Source organism: Aythya fuligula, chromosome 15, assembly GCF_009819795.1.
Source record: "Aythya fuligula isolate bAytFul2 chromosome 15, bAytFul2.pri, whole genome shotgun sequence".
Classification (NCBI taxonomy): domain Eukaryota; kingdom Metazoa; phylum Chordata; class Aves; order Anseriformes; family Anatidae; genus Aythya; species Aythya fuligula.
In genome coordinates, this window is record NC_045573.1 from 6,153,285 (window position 1) to 6,175,462 (window position 22,178).

General features: G+C 39.2%; 1 protein-coding gene across 2 annotated transcripts in view; it reads left to right on the forward strand.

Annotated features, from left to right (window-relative positions):
* Positions 1-22,178, forward strand: part of PRKAR1B (protein kinase cAMP-dependent type I regulatory subunit beta) — a 99,269-nt gene that overhangs the window by 10,173 nt on the left and 66,918 nt on the right. For both annotated transcript variants that reach the window (XM_032197458.1, XM_032197459.1), the window contains exons 3-4: positions 4,596-4,766; positions 8,239-8,330. In XM_032197458.1, coding sequence (XP_032053349.1) covers positions 4,596-4,766; positions 8,239-8,330 — 263 coding nt within the window. The remainder of the gene's footprint in view (positions 1-4,595; positions 4,767-8,238; positions 8,331-22,178) is intronic.

The window sequence follows — 22,178 nt, forward strand, 5'->3', positions numbered from 1 at the left end:
GGGTCAGTTCCAGTGCAAAGAGAGATTAGTTGCTTGCATATGAACCAGGCTGTGCATTTGCTGTGGATAAAACAAAAGCAGATTCCAGGTCTGTCAGTCAGAAAACTTTGAGCGTGCTTTAAGGGGGAAAAAAAAGAGAGAAAATACTTCATTTAGAGTGCGCTTTGTGTTGTTCCTTTTGAACACAATGAGTAAGTTGTAGGAAGCTGAGCGGAGGTAGTGAGCAGTGATACCTAACGGCTGACTTGCTTTTAAAAGTCTTCCTGGAATGTTGTTGTAAAGCTATACAGTGATTTGGAGCCTTTTCAGGTGCTATCCTTCCTTGAACTTAAACATTGTGTTTCCAGACAGTGACAAAGCCTGAAAGGAGAGACTGGGAGAGGAACTACTGAAAGCGAATTTCTATTTGGAAATGCTCCAGCTAAGAGAGAAGAAAGCTGCTGGGTCAGGAAGTGTCTGTGTTCCTCAGCAGTAGTCTGAAAGGAAGGGTAAAGCTAAAAACTTGCTTAGCATTGTGGTCGCTTCACTTACAGTGTTTAAACTCATTAAAAACTCCTAAAAACATTAATCAGGAAAGGCAGTGACCCTGTGCACTGATGACAGCATGCTAAATTCCTGTGTTTTATACATCAGTCTCTTGCAGCACCATTGTCTTAGCCAGAGGTGAATGTCCAAAAGATAAATGGGCCACTACAGATGTATTTGTTGGTTCTGTTTTCTTTAAATTTGATGCAAAGATGATATATTTTCTTACCTTTCCAGTTTTTGGCTTGCTTAGCATTGAAGTCAGCTATGGTACTCCAGTTTTACAGTCCATCTCCCACAGAAATCACAGGGAAGATGTTTGTTCACAACTTCAGCTAAGTTTTTAATCAGCTGCAATGTGCTTTTCCCAGAAGTAGGATTAGATTAGATGTATATGAAACAGGACATTACTGTCACACAGCAGTGATGGTTTGTAGGTTTGGGGTGTGGTAATATATCACATACTGGACTGTAGCAATGACTCAGGAGGCTTCAGTCATCTGTGTGCACGTGGCCCATGCTGCTATTTAATGCTCCCTGAGTTACACAGGATGCCCACTGGGGCTGGTATGTACAGCACAGGGTTTGGCATTGTGGACTGGCAGCGGAAGGCCAGGCAAGGTCACCCAAAATGCCGCTGGATGTAGAAACACGGACAGCTGAATCAGACCCTGTCTTTTGGAGAGCTGCATCTTACCCTGCTGCACAGGTCAGAAGCAACTCACTGAAGCCAGTACCTCATTTTAAGGTGGGCATAATTGGGAAATACGATTGCTCTGTCATTGTGAATTATCTGTGCCATTTGAATAGCGAGTGAGATAGCCTGTTGTCATGACAACAAAAGATGGTGAGGTGTTTACTTGAAAGTGAGTTCTGCACAAGCGTCCACATCAAGCCGTGTCTGAAGATCCCTGTTTGAAGAACTGCTCTTCAGAGGGTCCGTTCCTCCTTTAAAGTACTTGCTGTGCTTGTGAGCTTTTACTCCAGGATATATGGAAGACGGCTTTGTGGAAGCTTAACCCAGGATACAGTCTGTGCTTTTATTTTCAAAAGGCACTCTTTAGTTCAGTAATGGAAATCTTACCTAGACTACAAATAGCGGCATATGGAAAAGCCAGCCAGTCAACTATCTGCTGTTTATATAAAAGGAGTTTGTAGCGAAGAGACTTCCTTTTAAAATGAATCATATGGTAACTCACTTTTATAATCCTTTAATATCGTTTTGGCTTTAAAAGGTATTTGGGTTTAAAAGCATGCTTTACGATATTAATTTTATCTCACTGAGCTTGCTTTCTTGTATAAATCTGTGCTGTGGCAGAGGAGATGATATTTCTTAATTCCTTAGAAGTGCCTTTTATACAAGTGTACTGGAAAACAGGTGTATATTTGACATTCAAATGGGGTAAACTATTGCTTTTCTCTGTGAGTGCATGTACCATGCATAAAAAGAGCTGTGAAAATGCTGCATACAATTAAATAGTTACCTGACTGCCTTCTTGTTGTAATTAATTACCTTTTAGTATAATTTCAACTGCTTACAGTTCAGAAGGGTATTCATTACCTTTCAGTTAAGCTAATGAAGAAGGTGCATTTGATTTTGTTCATTTAGTGCAAAAAGAGAACGTTACACTGTCAGAGATCCATGAGCTGAAATACCCACGAACATTATTTCAAATTCTTCAGTCATAGGTTTGGTTTTGATGACTAGGTGTCAAATATAATGAAAACACATAGCCCACATACTTTTATTTATAATGTTTGTATTTCTGCAAGTGTATAATTGTAATTAAGGAAGCTCGAGGTAGTCATCAGTTATATGTGGGGAAGAAGTTGATGAGAATGCTTAAATAAGACTTGCAGATTTTACACAATAGGAAGATCTAGCTGAGTCATTTGTTACATATACAGGACTATTATTTGAAATTTGAATCGGAAGAGTTCCAGTAAGAATGCAATACATTTGAAGTCAGCCTGTTTGTTTTTGTTTGCTTACATCACCTAATTTGACTGTGCTATGACCCAGGAGTTGTAGTCTACTAATCCCAATTAAAAAAAAAATAAAAATACAGACATCAGAAAGAACTTGTCACTTTCTGTGGCATGTCAGGACCTTGAAAAGTCAAATCTTTAGTCAGCTCTCCCAATTTTATCTCTGTGCTTGTTTCTTAAATATTTTAATAATCCTTTAGTCAAAACAAGAATGTGTGACTTGTTACTTTGAACTATGCAACATGGGAAATACTGTTTTGTTATTTATTTCAACTCTCAATAATACATTGCAGATCAGTGTGAAAGGCTCCTTAAGTTAATAACAGGGGCAATGTCAGTGATGGTGAAGAAAGAAACTGGAACAAAACCAGAAAAGACAAGTGGCATGACTGGATTTGTCAGACATTTGTAAACATCGGTGGCAAAACATATATTAATCATCTGTTTTTCTTGCAAGCTTTAAAACTGTGAACTTTTGCCAATTTTCTGTACCACTCTTCTAGTGTCATACCTGATGAGTTAACTCTAACTCATTTCCTGTGTCAGTAAGACCAACTGGCTATGTTGGTAATTGGCCACATGTCTAGCGCTGCTACTCCCAGATCCTTCCTCCTCCACTGCCTCCTTTTACTAGCTGTAATTCTTCAGTCTCTTTGGTAATTAGTTGTATAAGACAGAGGCCGGGTTCTGGTATCTCTCTCAAAGGGAAGTTGATTTTACTGGGCGTGCAGGAGCCTCAGCATTGATATATTTTTGTTTTTCTTTTGTGTAGCCTGCAACTCTGCTAATACAAATGCTCTCAAAAATACTAGAGTCATTCAGTGAGTAGTGTGCTGATAGCTGACTGTGTATACATCGATCAGCATAACGCTATCAGAGTGCATCTAATGCATGTGACAATAGAGTAGATGACAGCAAATAAATTACTGGAATACTGCTGTGCAAGTCAGTGTGCCTCCTGACAATGCTCATGTCTCCCTGCTGCACAAACACTTCAGTTTCCTTTATGGGACAAGCTGAAGGCTGAACGCATGGTCCGTCCCGCTTCCATTCCCCCCCTGCCTTGTCAAGGTCAGAGAAGGCTAGAAGGAGCAAGTGGAGCAGGCACCGAAGAGGCAGCAGGAAGCGGAAGAACAGGAGATGGGGCTCTGACACAAACTTCTAGGTGCAGTAGCCATGTGTGTGTAGAACCAGCAGTTCTGCTCAATTGTAGCTTTTTTTTTTTTTTTTTTTTAACATAAAACTTAATGATTTTGTGTCTGAAAATATTACAATTACAGGTAATCTTGTTTGTCCCAGTTCTTCGGAAATCAGGTAACTCAGTGTATGAGTTGACAGCATCTTGCAACTCTCACATCCCATCTTGAAGATCTTGTGTACTGTTTCCTGCTCTTGTTACTATCTCTCCAAGGATTTCCCCTTCATATTTAACTCTGTTCCATGAATGTGGAATTTGGAGAATAACCTCCCTATTGGCCAGCTGATGCTAAGCCAGCTGTCATTTTTTGTAGTCCTCTGGAGCCTACCTTGGATTTTTATTTTTTTTTCTTGGAAGTAATACCATTGGTTGTAAATCTCTTACATGGCAGAAATTCTCTAGTAGGGAGCATCTTTGTTCTTTCTGGTGATAGTAAGCCTGCAAAACAGAGCAAGATGAAGAAACATAACTAATATATCGACATGTGACTTCTGGTATGTTCTATTTGCAAGAGACCAAGATATGTACAAGACAACTAAGAAAATAACAGCTGTGATGTTGGAGAGTAAGCAAAAGAGGTTTGTTCTTTTTCTTTCTCATCCAGGAGTAGCAGCAATGAAATGTCTGCAGCTTATAGTACATTGGTTTCCATTATGTGTGCAAGAGTTGGACAGGTCAAGTATTGATGATACCCGTATAGTAGTTAGTGTCAGTCCTTCCTGCTGCTCATATTAAATTTTTAATTTTCTTTGACCAGTGCACGTGTTTAAATTGACAAGTGTATAAACGTAAAAATGAAGTGGTTGCTGAGAGTTGTAGCAGAAGAGTGTATCGAGTCTTACATACATAAGAGCTGCTTCATTTGTCTCTTTTTGCTTTGCAGGAAGAATGCAAACAAATATTGGCTCGGCAGAAGTCCAGTTCCCAGTCTGATTCTCATGACGACGAGATTTCCCCTCCTCCTCCCAACCCAGTGGTAAAAGCCCGACGCAGGAGAGGAGGGGTCAGCGCAGAGGTCTACACGGAGGAAGATGCTGTTTCTTACGTTAGAAAGGTAAGGTATTGCCATCTGTCTAACTCAGAAATTTACAAGACAATCAAATAAATCACATTTTACTAATAATTTATAGAGCTTGGAATCGTGGATCAGTCTGTAGTGTGGTGTCCGCATGTCAGCATGTCCATGCCATGGGCTCAACCGTCTTCTCAGCTCATTTGCTGCCTCCTTGACTACGTATTTTCCCCATTAATTTTGCTTCACTATTTTATATTCTTTCCCTTTTTGAGGTGTGCTGTTAATGTTTCCCTCTTTAATGGAGTGGGTAATTCTCAGCCATTTTCTTGCTGTTAACAGAATTCTTCAGTTTCAGAGTTTTGGCAGAACTTCATAGTTTTGGAAAGTGGCCCTTTCTATTGCTGCATTTCCTCCTTTTTTCCCCAGAGTCATGTCTAGCTCAAGTTTTCTCCTAACCTAGGTCATGTAGGTTCCCTAGATCATACCAGCCACATGGTTTCTGTGTTCATTGGGTACTGCGTAACCCGATGGTTTTCAGACGTCTGCTGACTATATTGGGCTATTTTGTGTCCACTGTCTTTGAAGAAATTATGATTGCAAATTAAATAGATGTAGCAGGAGTTAGAATAATGCAGTAAAAGGAATATTACTGAAATAAGATCTTAGAATATAAGAGAGACATGAGGGAACTGCTGAGAGAGGAGCAATTTGCCTAGAACTTGTGGCTGTTAATTGAATAGTTCACTTTGGGTCTTGTCTATGTATGTCATTGGCAGAAATAGATACCACAACACAGGTGAGGGTCTGACATTGTCAAAGCCTTTACCTGACAGTAGTTTTCAGGTCCACTCCTCAGTTATTTACATGAAAATCAGGTCCTCTTAGAAGTAATATGTAAAGTATCTGTAAGCCATTCAGAATATGGAAACCTAGCACTATTTAATAGGTCCTTTCAAATGGATATTTTGTTTGGGTAGGTTGCATTTGTTCTATTTGAATGCTACTAATTTTTGGCTTTAGAAAATCATTGGCCAGTATCTCCCATGGGATGCTTTCCAGCAAGTTTCAGAGTAGCTGTGCATTCACTGTGTCTGTGTAGCCATGCTGGCCTTGCTTTTGGAGGCTGAACTTCTAAAAAGCTTGATGTATAATGTAAAAGAGAGCTAAGCTCATGTTTTGCTATAGTAGAAGTTTGAGAATCCGTTTCCTTTTAAAAATAAACAGTCTGTGTCAACTTACGATCACTGCCATAGAAAGGTGCATAATATAATGTTCTAAACCTGGCTTAGTTGCACAAATTGCTCCCAGGACACAGATCTCTCCAAAACAAATCCCATAAGCAGTAAAACCTGCAAATCCTGCTTTTCTGTAGCACTTTTCTGTATGGATTCTCTACTGTTAAATAAATGTTGATTACACGCTGTGGCCTTTCCTTCCTCTAGATTTCTCTTCCTTAACTGCCTTTTTCATGAAAGCGACTAGCTAGTTCATATCATTGATACCTCTTAATAACTCTGCAAAATTGTTTGAAACTGGTCAAAGCTTTCAGAATTTATTAAATGACAGGCAATATAACAAAAAATGTCATATTTATTTAAGGAGCTAGGCTAAAAATGTGTTTCATAAGGTGGACAGATTCTACTAATGTGCATTCATGCATGCCTGGAGTAAATTTAACCCGAAGAGCTTTTACTTTATGAGAATACATTTTGTCGGTCACTGTTTTTTGGCAGAACACTTCTTACATTTGCAGTCAGCTGTGCTTCTGTCATCCACGTATGATACAAGTTTGCAGGCTACCCTGGGATTTTCTGTCCCAGGAAATAAAGAATTAGGAAAGCTTTTCATCCTTACAATTATGGAAGAGTATTCTTGTGGGAGTTAAATAGTGCTTGCAAGTACCTGCTATGTTTTAACAACACTGTGGTCCAAGTATTAATGCACTGCACTGTTAAATCTTGCATGATGCTTTAAAAGCCACTTTCAAACTTTTTTCTTTTTGTACAGTCTGTAATATCCTCCTTAAAAACTTCCAAGAAAGGGTAACATTTGTCTCTGTTTAATATGGGCTCCACATGACTCTTCTGAAAATCGAAGGAAATATTCCTTCCCACACTCAGGTCACACCCCCGAGTAATTTATGTTTCTAATGGAACCTGAAGTTTTCTTTATTTTCTTCCTTTTTCAGCAGTGATGCCAGTAAGCCCCAACAGTAGGATTAGTAGCCAGTAATCGGTCTAGAGCCAGAAGAAGCAATGCAGATCATATTCTGTGTGTTCTGTGGCAAGGGCTGTTGTGATTTTAATTTCCTAGAATTAGCTGACTGAGGTTAAAAAATAATAGTAATTTAGGGGATAGTTTCCTGTCAGGCTGTAGATGCTGCAATGAATATAGAACTAGCTCTGAGAGGTTTTGTGTCAGTGCTTTGTCTTCTGCCATAAGCAGATGAATCCCATGGCTGTGTGTTTGCGGTTGAGGTTTCTGGAGCAGAGAAAGAAAGGGGGACACTGAAAGAACAAATTATGAAACATTTAAAAGTGTAAAAAGCAAGGCAAGGGTTGTATTAAACTATTGCAAACAGATGGATTTTTACATAGTAGCCTGGAAGAATCACTGGCTTGAATTCAGGTGTTGGATAGAAACACATCTGGGTCGTAAGTCAACTTAAAGGATCCCTTGAAGGGGTGAGCTATAGGATGAGTAGTGCTAAAGGCAGTGCAATGAGTTATGTCACTTGAGACAAAATCAAAGGAGATTTAACTGTGTGATTTGAGCAAACATCTGGCATGGTTCCATCCTGGGGAGCACAAAGAAAGTTCTCTACAGAGGGTTATTTCATTGCTTCATTCCTGAAACCAGAGAAAGCAGTCAACACATCTGACAGAACATGTAGTTTACCAACTAACAGAAAAGGAACCTTGTTGCAAAGTAGATTATCTGCTTGAAGAGAAAATTCAATGATTACTTAGAAAAGTGATAAAAGTCACGATCAAGTGATAGTTCCAGGTATTTCAATTTGCTCAGATGCCTGATTGCTGGGACATCTGAAGGATCTTTCCTGTGTTTTCTGTGTCCCTGTCCCACCAGACCCACCTGCATGTAGGTCTCTGCTTTGTGGTCTCTGCATTGCTGCAGGTTGTGACTGAGAAAGACCAGTCAATACTATTCTATTATCAGCCAGAAAAGCTGGAGATGAATGTGTTAGTGATTTTGGTTATCTACTCTGGACTTTTCAGTAGTAAGCTGAACAGCTAGGGTGTTTGTAATATAGCAAGAGATCATGACTGCAATTTGGTCCAGAGCTTCTTATCCCAGACCTTGTATTTGTTTTTCAGTTGTCCTCATGTTATAAAAACTGTAATTTCTTACTTTCTTAGTGACTTTATATTATAGCTAAAATCTGCCTGTGGTTGAAATCAAACTGCATCCGTTATCTTGAATAATGGAATTTTCTATAGATTTCAAGATCTATGAAGAAATACAACCTACCCTTCCTCCTTTTCTCCTACAGGTTATTCCAAAGGACTATAAGACTATGACTGCTCTTGCAAAGGCCATCTCCAAGAACGTGCTCTTTGCTCATCTTGATGACAATGAACGAAGGTATGAGGTGCTTTATGATTCTAAGGATTCTGTAGCTTGACCTGAAGACAAGAAATTGTGTTAAATTTTAGCTGAGAAAGCTACTCAGGGATCAGAACTACTCAGTGATGTGTTAGAGTTATACTAGACATGCTCCCTCCCATGAAGGAGGGACAGATTCAAATCCATTCAGACATGCTTAATATTTTAAAATCAGCTGTGCCTGTGGTGAGAAAGGACAAAGATTCTGTCTGCATTGACGTTTTTATTACTGGCAGCACATCAAGCAATACAGTCCTTCAATGGGATACTCGTACACTTTCAATCAAAGCACGCTCTCAAGTGTGCAAATTTTGCTCCCTCTTGCAGCCATTTACACAGTTTAATTACTTTGCAATCCTAATTATTATGATACCACATTAGCATGCAGATTTCTGGAGTAATTAGAAGAGGACTAACTGCACATTTCTTCAAGCTTTTTTTACCCACAACAGAGAATTCCTGAACAGAACTGCTGAAAATCCTAATTATACCATCTGCATGCTACCATGACAAGCACTGGAGGGGTGGGTTTTCTGATTAGAAAAGGCACATTTTGGTAAAATGTTATCTTAAGTAGGTGTGAGAGGGAAAGATGGAGGGAAAAATGCTCTGTCCTGCACCTTGTTGATTGTACATCATGGTTATGGTGTCTCCAAACCATTCCCAGTGTTTATTTGCGTCAGCCAGATTATCCTGTTGTAGATACGTGGTAGGAGGGAAGAGATGTTCACAGTGTTACTCCCGTGTGTGCTGCAGAAGGGTCATAGACTGCCTGTTCTTGCAGTCCTCAAACTACGGCTTTACCAGGTGTGTACTGCCTCTGCTGTCAAAAGCTTTAGAATCTTCTTGGTTTCTGGATTTTGCACTAGGGCGTATTCAGCTGTATATCATCTGCCTTGCTCAGGTGCCACATTCAGGCCTCATGACAAGCATAACGAGGTATTGCTCATGTTGGAGGAAAAATGAAGTCACAGAAAGACAGTGCACCCTGCTTTTGCGGACAGGATTGTGATGAACAAATAAATTGTCCTTTCTTTGTATTTTAGTGAGCATATTCTTGAAGTCATGCCATTGTTCTTATCTGTGTTTGCTTGTCAAGTGTGGAGGAGTCAGCAAGTTGCAGTATATCACTGCTGTCACTTCCAGTTTGCATCTGGTTGATGCAGATAGGTAGTTCCCTAAAGTATATAGCATATGACTTCGGCTGGGGTTCTGTCCTCTTGGAATGCTGGAAAACTAGATGAAGATATTTGATTTTTTGTGCTGCAGTGGTGGTGTTTATTTTCTTCAGTGCTTTCTACACTGAAGACAGTATCATTGTTTCATTTAATTTTGTGGTTGACCATTCTCCAAGATTTGGGAGGTCTTCAGGTGGAGGAAGGATGGACTGGTGTTTCAAATAATTTTGTTCAGGTTTACATTCATGGTTTTATTTTAGATAGCATTTTTTTATATGCCATGCTTAAAAAAGGTTTGCTATCTATCACACACATGTATACACACATGCACATGCTCTCTGGTGTAAAATTATACTGAAAAGTGCAATAAATGAGAAACTGTAACTGCATCAATACTAAAAGTGACGGAGATAGTTTATCAGTAACTCTTGTCAAAATGTGTGGTTCAAGAGTAGCTAATAATATAAAGAACAGTGCAGCTGTGAAAAGTGATGTGGCAGTCAACTGGTTTCTCTTGGGATTTATCCCTGACTTCAGTAAAATCTTGATAAAACTTGAGTTAACGTCCTTTGTTCTTTCCAAGTCAGTGGCGAAATGCCCATTATTGTAAGTGGAAATGTGTTTTTAACTCTAAGGAAGCTCTTTTTCTCATCTGCAAAATCAGGAATGTGTGGCTTTTTAATTGCATTTACACACGTGCACCTGATGGATATTTTATGTGTGTCCTTCTTTGTCTGGGACTGGTCTGTTACGTGCTCGCTAACAGCAAAACTTCAAATTCACATGGATGTATCACATTTTTTATTTTATTTTATTTTTATTTTTTAGAATTGGTAAGAAGCTAACTGTAAAAAGTTAAAGCAACATCGGGGCTTCACAAAGTCCCTTACTGTGTTTTAATAGGTATAGTTTGGTTTTGATTTTTTATTAGAGTATTTCACACCCAACACAAGTGCCATACTATATTAAAAATCTCTGTGAAATACTTACCAGCAGAGGATAACCGTTGAAGACCTGTGGGAAAACAGGGATGCCTTGGGGTTGATAAGCTTAATTATGAACTGGACAGCTTAGTGAGTTGCAGAGAGTACATGGGTATGTATTGGTGTGCTTACACTGTGGGCTTATGCTTGTGTTTTGGCTAGTTATTAGCCCAAACTCGGTTACAGTCTTTTAGGAGCAGCCTCGTGTCTGGGTTTGTATATGTGCTTTGATTTGGTTTCCTTTTTTTTCATTGGGATGTTTGGCAAACCTTGGCCCTTTCACTTTTTTCAGACTTTGGTGTGTCTGCTTTGCAGTTAGGATGTATTTAACAGCTGGCAGTTGAGCGTGGATTTTTCATAGTGCTCTTATATCATCCTGCAGGTCCCTAGGCACACGTGCTTTAACTCTGCTCTCTCCTCCTTTCCCCCACCCCATATGATGGCATATTGGCTGGCTTCTGTTCACATGGGGGTTTTGCCCTTCATTCTGTGTTTCTTCCATACTCCGCTTCCTTCGTGACTCCACCCCAAAACTCTTGGAAGAGAGTTTTATTAGGTGGGCAATGAAGCATATTACTTAAGCTCAGATGTGAGTCCAGCAAGATGTTTTTGGAAAAGCATAGTTCATACTGATGCACAAACATCATGCAGAAGCTATGGAGCTGACCACCAAGTTTTCCAAGGCAGAGAGCACTCTAACAACCTGCTAGTTATGACCACTGCAAGATCAGCAACTTGGTGCCTGTCTGGTCCTGATTTGGTGCCCCCTGAAGCCTCAAATACATATGCACAGTGCTTCATAACTGATTCTTGTGTGACGGCTCTGGAGGTGTTCCTAGCAGCACAGAACAACTTTTGATGCAGAAGACAGTGCTGTGCACCCAGAAGATCCAGGAACTGCTCGGCAGCCTATTCAAGGATGAACAGCCTTGAGAGCTTTGAGAGAGAACGTCGGTGGATTTGGACCTATAGCCAGGTAAGATGCATTCACCCTCTTTTGATTTTTACTGGGGAAAAGTGAAATGACAATATTAACTGTGAGGTATTTTTGCATTATAACCATAAATTTAGTTTATATAGATAATGTTCTTTGCCATGATTTGTCTTTAACTTCAGTTGGGAGCAGAAGCCATCTTGTTTCTCTGTTGTGCCCTAGACAAAGTCACAGTAAAAATTATTTAATAAAACACTACCAATCCTTGCTTATGGCATTTGTGCTTAATAAAAAGAACTTAAAAATTAAATTACACTTAGATGCACTTTTTGAAATATTTTCTTCTGTTATCTTTGTAGTCTCCCTCCAGAATGCTGGTAGGAAGTTATGTTAGGTGACCTATGCTGTTGGTTCTGATGGCTGAATAAAGTGAAAAAGCTCCTTACTGACCTTATTCCTCCTAGCTCCAACATGATCTCATGGTTCAGGTCCAACTATGCTCCTAACAGGCCTAATTCTGAAGGTCGTTAGAGTTTGCATAAACTTTCCCCCTTCTTTTGGTATGTGGCACTTGAGAATTTTGCATATGGGACAAATCAGCAAGGCAGGGTGCATTGTATTGATGCCCTCTCTACTTAGTAGTTTTTGTTCACTCAGCAGGCAATGAATGATTTATATCTATGCGAAGATAAAATTACACCCATAGCTTGGCAGCAATTTATTTTCTTTCCCACTCTTGGATTTCCAGCAGATTAACATCCTCTAAGGCTTCCTCATTGTGAAATGGTGTATAAAGTCAGAACTGGTGACAAGGGGCTAGTTTGATTGTCCTAATCTCTTTTAACCTAGCAGTGTAGCTTGCAAGAATTTTTATTGGTTCAGCATGTAATGCTGCAATAGAAGTACACACCCTTGGTTTTGCTATGACGTTGTATAGTAAAGGGGGAAAAAGAAGGAAGAGATTGTTCATTTTCCTTCTGTGGATAAAAATAAAAAATATTTCATCTCATCATTTCATTGACAGGTTGTTCAGTCTCTGCTGGACTGGGGCAGCCACTGAGGACTCTGGCCTGAAGGGGACAATGAGAAGGTTTGGAGGAAACCTGCTGTGGGAATGCAAGTTGGACCCAAAGCTGACGATAGTCAAGGAGGAGAAGGAGATGTAACTGCAGCATAACCAGTGAATGAGAGAGCAGGACTGAGATCAGCAGGCATGTCATCTTGGTGCCAGGATGTCACCAGTGCCTGCTCCGCTGTGAATCATGAGCTGTGCGTTTCAGTCCATGTTCAGAAGTGTGGTGGACTCTTCACCGCATTAAGTAGTGGAATGGGTAAATGTTCACTATGTATTTATGTAAATGCTATGCAAAATTAATATGTTAAGGCTATGTAAAACTTTTTCATGAAGGAGCAGAGGGTGTAGATAGCTATTTAATGTGCACTTCCAGACTCCACTTCTAGAGTTTTTGCTGATAGCATAAGTTTTACAAGCATTCTATTCTTTATTGCTTCTGTATAAGCAGCTGTGATGGCTGTAACAGATTTCAGAATATTTCTGTGTAATTTATTACTTGGATTAATAATAAATTGGTTTGTTTGAACAGTATATTGGTGTGAAAGTACTTTGGAAACAAAAGTTAGAAAAATTTATTTAATACTTTTGCTAAAATATCGAGCTCTTACAAAGGCACAGAAAAGCAACAAGTAAACTAAATGATAGACAAAATGGCTGTATTTATTACAGCAATACACAGTGTTTCGTTGCTTGCGTGTTGCCTGCATGTCAAAGATGTGAGGATAAAGGGCTTTTTTTTTATTTTCTATGCTCATCAGAGCCAACACATAACATGAAAATTGGCACTTTTGTTTGGTATTTAAATCAATCGAGAGTTTTCTCAAAGTAAAAATTCTTACCTTTTTCCCAGCACTCTTTCAAACTTTGTGGCGGGAAGACACTACTGTGATACTATAGATAGAATTGGACACAGGTATTGTAGATACCATCATCTGGCTGTTAGCCTTTCAGAAAGATATTCTGTGACCTCCTTACAAGTTTTTTAACGAAGTTGTCTCCAATTCAGGCAGTTTTGTAAGCCGTGATTGGGGCCCAAGTTGGCTCCTATAGAGAGATACTGGGCGTAAACATACACTATTTGAAGGACATTAAAGTCCTTCAAAATTAAGATTTCCTCAGCACTGAGATACAGTAACATTCTGAAAATGTATAATGGGCAGCCTCAAAGTGGAAATGAGTAACGTGTCTGTCTCCTGAAGACAAAACATCAGAATTAGGCTTAAATTGTACAAGATGGATGTAAACTAGACATGTGGTAATAATTTCTAGTGGTAAGGACACTTAGATTGTAGAGCCTGTGATTGTTAAGACTGGTTAGGCAATTTCTTTGAACATAATTTAGTATGTCCTGTGTTTGGATGGGAGAAGTCTCTTAGCTCTGTTTTTGTCGTGCCTAGATCCTCAGTAGTAGAGATGTTTGTGTATTCCGTGTTTATATCTTTTTTTTTTTTCTCTTCTCATTTTTAAATGTATTTGAAGGGTTATTGTTTCTTCTCACATCTTTTGTTTTTTCTATTCAATCTAATTCTCCCCATCTTTCTTGGCAGACCAGGTTCCTCAGACCACTGACCATTTTTGTTCCCCTCAGGTTTCTTCAGTTGGTCCACATCTTTCGTGTTTCTTTGTATTTTTCACAGCAACAGGAGATTGTTGATTTCCACTTAGCATGTGATCCTTGGAATCATTGAATCCTTTTCTGCATAAATGCTACCTTGGCAGTGAGTCTTCACCATGTGTTTGGACTGTTGGTTATTTCTACCCAAACATAATACTTAGCAATTGTGTCTTTATTTGTTTCTAACTGCCTGTAGCTCCTTTACAGCTAGGTATGATCTTCAAATTCAGAAAACACAACCTATGTCATCCAGGTCATTAATGACTTTTGGGGACTTTTTCAGCGTAGGCATAATCTAAAATGGAGAAAAGTGGTTTACTTTAGCTAACAGGTGAATTTTAGTTGTTGTCCTGTTGATTTGATATTAAAATATTTTTGAAACTTCTGGTGATTAGTTAATTTCAAGGACATTATTACTACTATAAGCTTTATTCACTTCTGCATAACACCATGTTTTACTAAAGCACTGGCTGCAGGCCAGCTGGAAAGTTTCATATATGTGGAAGAAACCTAAGACGGCACCATTCAGGAGCAAGATATTTTAGAAACAGGATGCCACAGCTATGACGTATTCATTACACATCCTGTATTTTCATTGCATTTGTAACTTAACTCCTTTGTTAAAAAACAAACACAGATCTAGCTTCTGCCTGTGCTTCTTCATATATTGCACACAGTCTGCGGAACAGTGCAAGAAAACTTCCATTCCCATGAAACTGCTTTATTATTTCTGTAGCTCCAGGAGTCCATGTTGTGCTAAAACCACGTGGATGTTTAGGGAGGATACTTACTCTGCCTGCTGTAGGCATCTAAGTTGGCTACTGCTCAAAAATACCTAAGCTGGGAGCCTCAGGGTATGGTTTCACAATTGATTTAACCCAAACCAACTCGGAGCTGCTACCAAAGGAGGAAGTAATGCAGTAAGCGCAAGACTTGGCTACTCATTGCTTTTGCTGTTCTTGTGCTGGCGTTAGCACTTGTGCAGCCACAGGTAGCCAGCTCAGCTCTCTGAAGAGTGGTGTCCCCACCCTCCCCTTGTAGGGATAGTTTTCAAGTCAGATCAGTTCCTTCCACCCTCTACCTGGCTGCAGAAATCCTTCAGCTTGCCTAAGGGAGGCAGTGGAAACGTGCAGCTGAGGGAAGAGGGCAGGGCAGGATCTCCCTTTTGGCAGCAGCAGTGACTGAGATCAAATTAAGAGATGGAAAAAACACACCTTGAGGTCCTTTAGTAGTCACTGGACAAAATCAGATTATTGAAATAGGTGGTGTGAATACCTCTATAATGAGCAATTGTTCCTTGCCAAGAATGCTCAAAATGTAGAGGTAAGCCACTCAGAAGGTGAGAGATGGAAAGAATAAGAGATGTGAGAGAAATTGCAGAGCTAGGGGCAGAGGGCTTTTTTGAGTCAGTAACATGGCTTCCTTGTATGATGTTCATTTTTTTTATGTGACCAAACTGTCGGAGGAGTTTCTTCCTCCTCCTTTTTGAAAGCAGCAACAGGGAGAGGATGACTGCATCATCCCATCCACCCTGTGCAGGGGTGGGCTGCATCCCATGAAGGTTTGCAGAGGCGTGAATGTCCCATCTGTGCTGGAACTCTAGGAGATGGTCAGCAGACTGTGGTAGTATGGGGGCAGAGTGTGTGAATACACAAACTATATGTATGTGCTACAGGTTTGGTACTGAGGAGACTGGTGCACAAGCAGTCTGTGAGAGATTTTTTCTGATGTTTAGTCGTATTTGATGATTAGCCTGTTTTTTGAATTCTGCTTGTAAATAACCACAAAGAAGAAATGTATCTCTCAAATGAACCAAAGCATACTAAACAAAAGGTTTCCTTCTATGGATAATACCAAGATATTTTCCAGGTAAACTGTCTGGCAATCCAGCCTTCCTTTGTGTCTTTTATGCCTTGTTTATGGCTTGATTCAGCATGCTTTTCAAAAGAGCATGCTTAAGTGTAAATGTGATTGTTCATTGACTTGCTGTGGATGTCAAAGGAACTATTCATGTATTTAAATTGAAGCAGATTCAGTCTTGCTGAATTGGAGCTTGCCAATGAGGAATACTACTTAAACTAGAAGTTATGGATTTTGGAGACAAGAGTCGTCTGGCAGTAGTGATGGAAATGAAACCAGGTAGAATTGCCCAGCCACTTGGAAAATAAATGATCCAATTCTCCATTCAAGGATTAGCTGTGAATTTAACACTGACTTTATTTTCCAGTGCATCCATCTCATTTACCCAAGAATTATTGTCTTTAATTACCATTGTGGTGCCTGCAGGCAGCACTATTTAAATTAGTTATGCAAAGTTCTGCTCAGCAGTCATCAGGAGATTGTATCTGCTTTACTATCAATCCCTCTACAGCAGCGTGACAGCATTCAGATTTTGTACTACAGAATCATTTTTGTGATGTCAGTTTTTGGCCTGGTAGATAGGTTATTCTCTTAAACATAACTAAAAGCACACACATTTGGTATTTATGGATATTTTTATCTTTAGAAACAAATACTGTCAGTTCATAGCTTTTTAGAGGTTGTGATTCACCCTCAGTGTTTTGTTAGACAGTTTATATTCTTCATCACAAATACTAGTGGCGCCATTCCTAATGGCAGTTATTTTTAATTCTGCATAGAGTAGTGGTTTACATATGGGCAGTATGTCACCAATTCTGAAAAACAGATTTAAAGCAGAGAATTAATTTACCTAAGTCCTTTTAAACCTAGAAAAAATGGCCCAAGATGAATAGTATTCACGTATGCTTATGAAAAAAATACTGTATCTGTATACGTAAAACAGAAAAATTAAGACTGCTGAATTTAACAGGCCTTGTAAAATCTTTCTACCACTGCAGTATATGTGACTGTGCCTTTGTGGGCTTCTTTACACAACAATTAGCTGGCAGCCGTTCTGAAAATGCATTACTCAATGCTAAGGCTTTCCAGAATTAAACACAAAGGTTGAATAAAAAAATACCACTCTTCTCAGCAAGTCTTTATCCTTCGCATCAGAGCAGCTGGAAGCTTGTTGGGAGCAGTAATTTGTCTCTGCGTATGGAAGAACAATGGTTTATTTCAACCAAAGCTCTTTAAAGCGATGCTTCCTTTTTTTTTGCTTCCTTTTTTTTTTTTTTTCTTTTTTTCAGAAAGGTTGTAGGTAACCTGTCAGCAGTTACTCCCACTCTAATAAGTCTTCATTAGGCGACTGATTTTGCAACCTTCCACAGTTTTGAAAGCCTACCTTTCTTCAAGTGGGAGTATTGCCGGCACCGGTACCGGAGGATCAACTGTATGATTAAGTTGCTTAGTAATGCATTTAGAAGGGGATGTTCAAAGAGCTTAAAGGAACTAAATATTCACATTGATTGATATACAGTGGGAAGTGAACTATCAACTCTTAGAAGGTTCTCTTGAAAATCCCCGTTTTATATTGTGAATATTTCGACCTGTTCATTTCCATTACAAGACGACATCTGCCGAGTAACACTGAATAGAGAGACAGAAACCAACCTTAGAACAAAAAATAATCTGTAATACCAAGGCGTTCAGTGTTTTTTTTTTCTTCTTATAGAAACAGAAGATTCAGCTTAGCAAACAGATGAAATTTCTCTGTCATTCCAGTGCACTTAATGGAAATACCAAGTGGAACTTACTTGACTGTTAGACTCCGAACTCTATTCTAATGAAGAAAAGGCTGACAAACCCAAACAATGATTTAGTTCTTGTTTTACAAGTTCCTTGCTAAAGATTTTGACCTGAAGTACATTGCATCTTGTGAGGTAACAGCTGGTCTATCATTGTCTTCGGAAAAAAGTAACAGTTGCTAAGATGTCAAGAAACAAAGATGGTCTTTGAATCAACTGGAACAGCTGTAAGAGACTGACACACCATGCACTGTCAGCTGCTTAAGTCAGATATTGAGACTGGCCCAAACTGAACGCGTTAACCCTTTGGCACCATCATATTCCTTTTCTCTCTTTCTACTTTTCTATTAAAAGAAGGCCATAAAAATAAATTTAGTTTTCTAATTGCCTTTTGCTTCCTGGAGTTAAAGAAAGAAAACAAAAAACTCTGATTTCTTTTACATTTGTTCAGTTTTTATAAGCAATATGAAGACCTGCCTGTGGACAGATAAAAATTGCACTAGAAGCATATAATGCAGTCCTCCATGTAGTGCATTAAATAGAAAATAGTAGTACATATCCAGAAAATGGCATCAGATGCTGTTTTAAGGCACTCTGCAGTTCTGTAAGTGCAGAGCGTGTTTAGTTTAACAAAGCAGAATGAAAGGTGACATGATCATGGTCTAAAGGGAAAGGTGGGTGACAGCAAAGGTCTCTTTAATAGACAGAGGTTTGTGAGATCCAAAAGCTGGTGGCTGAAGTTGGGCACATTCAAGCTGGAAAAGTTGAGTTTTTGCTTTTTTGAGTAAGCAGGGAACGGATCCATAATTTAAATTAGCACGGCATGTGGCAGATTTTCCATTGCATGAAGTCTTCAGATCAAGCTTGGCTCTCCGCTGCTGCTAGTTCTTAAAGAACTTTCTGAAGTACTCCATTATATTCCGTGTTTTTTTTCAGAGATGGCAAAATGTGATGACATGAAAATTTATTTCAGTTAATGAAGAGTCAGCACTCATCTCTAGTGAACAAAACACTTGAAAATATGACTTTGGTATGCCTGAAAGCCAAGCTTGGGGCCTGACTGATTTTTGGATGCCTGAAATAGGCACATGTTGGGTGTCTTTCTAAACTATTGTTCTAGTTCAATTACAAATGATTGCATACTATTCAGGAGCCCCTGAAATTCTGTGGTTGATAGCATCAGGAAGGCTGTGGCTGCCTTACCACCTATTAATCAGTCATCTGGTCGTGCTGCACATCATGGTTGATCTCACTGCTAACAGGGAAGGTGAAGCATCCAGCAGTGGTACCACTGAGCCTTCTGCTTTGTCCAAAGCGCTTATGTGACCAGACGAGGAGACTGGTGTGTCAGTGCTGAACATTGTGTTTTCTTGACCAAAAAGCCACGTCTGCCAAGCTCACTCCTAAGTATTTACGAGCAGTGCATGGTGATGGCTTCTTGCAAAAATTATTTCACTGACCACATATAACCTATCTTCTTGTGCCCTGTTCTTTTATGTCCTAATCCTGCACCATTTGGGTAACTAAAAGATTGGAAATTAACTAGAATATTGGCAATTATCGTCACTGTTTGCAGAATCAGATTCAGTTCACTCTTCTGTCTGTGGATAAAAAAGCATGAGAAAAGTGGATTTGTATCTTGATCCCAGAGGATTTGAAAATTCTTTACTTATGTGAATGAATATCCTAGAATAAAAGCTGACATAAATAGAATGATTTTCCAGATGCGATAATTGAGGTAAGAAGAATAAACTGCGCAGTGTAGAGCTTTAACTCACATTAATGGAAAGCACTCCACTGTCGTGATAATTTTGTATTTACAGTTACTACAAGGCCCATGTAAAGGCTAGACCTCCTGATATCACTCTTTGAATTTGCAATGAAAGACTGAGTTTGCTGTCATTAAGCCAAATTCCAGCTCAGGTTTCCACTTTTTTTTTTTTTTTTTTCTGATATTTTGTGAGATTTATTTATCATGAAGTCAGCTGTCTAAAGATTAAAAAGATTGGGAGAAACAAGAAACAAAGCAATATATTTACATATTTTCTGAATTTTATTTTATTTATTGTTTAGAAGATTAGCAAGAAGACTTTGCTGCTACGTTTGAAATACTCGCTCATTTTTCCTCTGTTTGTTGTCCAATAGATAAACTTTGGTCCAAGCCCTTTCCTCACAGAGACACGTCATGATTTCGTGAGGCAAATGGGAATTACTTTTTAATATCCAGAAACAGACCTTGGCCTTTTGACATCCCGATAATTCCCAGAACAGCTAACTGAACCTTCACCATGATAGACTGGATTTGCTATATTAAAATATTGTAGCAGTGCCATGATTCCAATTCCTGATAGTTTCATCACCACAGTTGACCTGTGTTCCTTTTACAGCTGCTTTCATCAGCATGGTTACAACATCAATACAGATTTTTCTTTGCTATTAGAAATGTGGTTTAAAATAGTGATTTGGCATAAGCAGCCTTTCATCCAAGTTTACTTGCTGTTCTTTAGTGGCATGTCATGTATCGTGTTTTCTTTCTTATTTATTAAACCCTGTGCTTTGACTGGAACTTCTTTCCAAGAATACAAAATAATCATTCTATTACTGGAACATACAGTTTGATTCCTTCACAGGTGAACAAGAGTTTTGCAGCACTATCAAAACCATCCTCAGCAATATCAGTTGTTTTACCTGACTTTTGGTACAAAAATATTGCTGAAATAAAGCTGCTCAATGGCTTAGGCAAGTTGTTGTGGCATCTTTGGACTTCATGCTCTCCTTGTCAAACCTATTCCACACGCTGCTATTGAGTCACCTTCAGAGCAGGGGCTACGAAACAACCCTTTTTTATGTCCAGTGCCTTCCGTGCACATCCTAACGGAGCTCTTCTTAGATTTTGACAACCGTGAAGTTTTCTTGGCCATGCTACACCATATTGACTCATGGTTGTATGACTCCTAGCATTTTTTGGTAATACGTAAATTGCATTTAGACTAGAAAGACAATAAGCGTACTAATTCAGTGCACCTTAGGGTCTTCCTTATGTTGCGGGTTCTTTTTGATGGCTTCTAAGTGCTTTCATTTACTGTGCTCTTTGGGTTTGGGACTTCCTCCATCTTCTGGCTTAGAATGTTAGACAAATTCAGCACTTCAATCTGATCTTCACTTGCATATGTTCTATGTAGATTATTTTTAATTGCCCAGGCTATATATAATTATGCCAGAAAATTTCATTTTTTATTCTTTCAGTAACTTCCTGTTAAAAGAATTGCCTGACAAATACACTTACTGTGAATGTGAGCAATGTGCATTTAGAATAGTTTCATTTTCAAAGGATGCTTTCATGGAAAACAAGGTTAAATTGTGTGGGAGCAATGGAGATTCTGCAGGTAGCTCTAATAGGTAGGTTCTTTCTTCCTTCCTTCCAATGCTTAGTGTTATAAACCAGGTTAGAGTGCAAGAGATGTAGTGAGAAAAAGAAAATACAGAGTTTTGTTGGTTTTAGGCTCCATATTAACTGCATTCTTTGTGCCCATGGGTGAAGTGAGGCAAAATTCATGCAGAGTTTGTGTAGAGTTTATTTCTGGTAAGCTTCTCCACACTTCTTATTTATCAGTTTTATTTGTTTGGTTGCTTAGTCCTAGTGCCGTGGTGACACCCTCTGGCAGTGGCAGGATAGTTCCATCTCCATTAAGGGACTCTTCAGCAAATGATGAGCAATCTAGCTGGAAAGGCATTGGCATATCCTGTGCTTCGTCTCTCCCAGAGCTCTTTTGGCTCAAGACTGAAAATCACGCACGTGAGGTTAATTAATGTTGTACATGAATTTGGTGGCTAATTGATACAAATTAAAGTACCATCTAATAAATATTGCTGGGCAGCTCTTTTTTTTTTTTTTTTTTGGTGAGCAGCTTGAAATTCTCCCCTTGCACTTAAATTAATTTGTTTACATCAACTCTCAGGCATGCTTTTTTCTCCTGGAGTGAAGCCTCTGAGCAGAGCCTTGCAGCCGCGTGGGCTGTTCTTGTGGCTGGAGCCTTGCACCAGGACAGAAGAGATGTCTCACCAGTCCATTGTACCTGTGAAATAAAACAGGTTTGTAAAGATGGAAGAGCTACTGTGTGTGTGCCTGGCTACTGTTAATTTACCATTTTGCGTTGGTAATGCTTTATTTGTGCTGTTTTACATTAAGCTGTTATGGGTCACAGAATGCAAACTTCACGCAGCTGAAGCTTTTTCCAGGCAGTATAATGAGAAAAACCAGTGAGCTGTAGAGGTACTTGGAACAGTGAGGTGAGGTAGCAGAGGCTTGCAGAAAGGTGCTAAAAAGCACAAGTCCTATTAAAATACATTAAAAAAAAAAAAAAAGGAGCTGGAGACTACTTAGTGTTTTTTGTT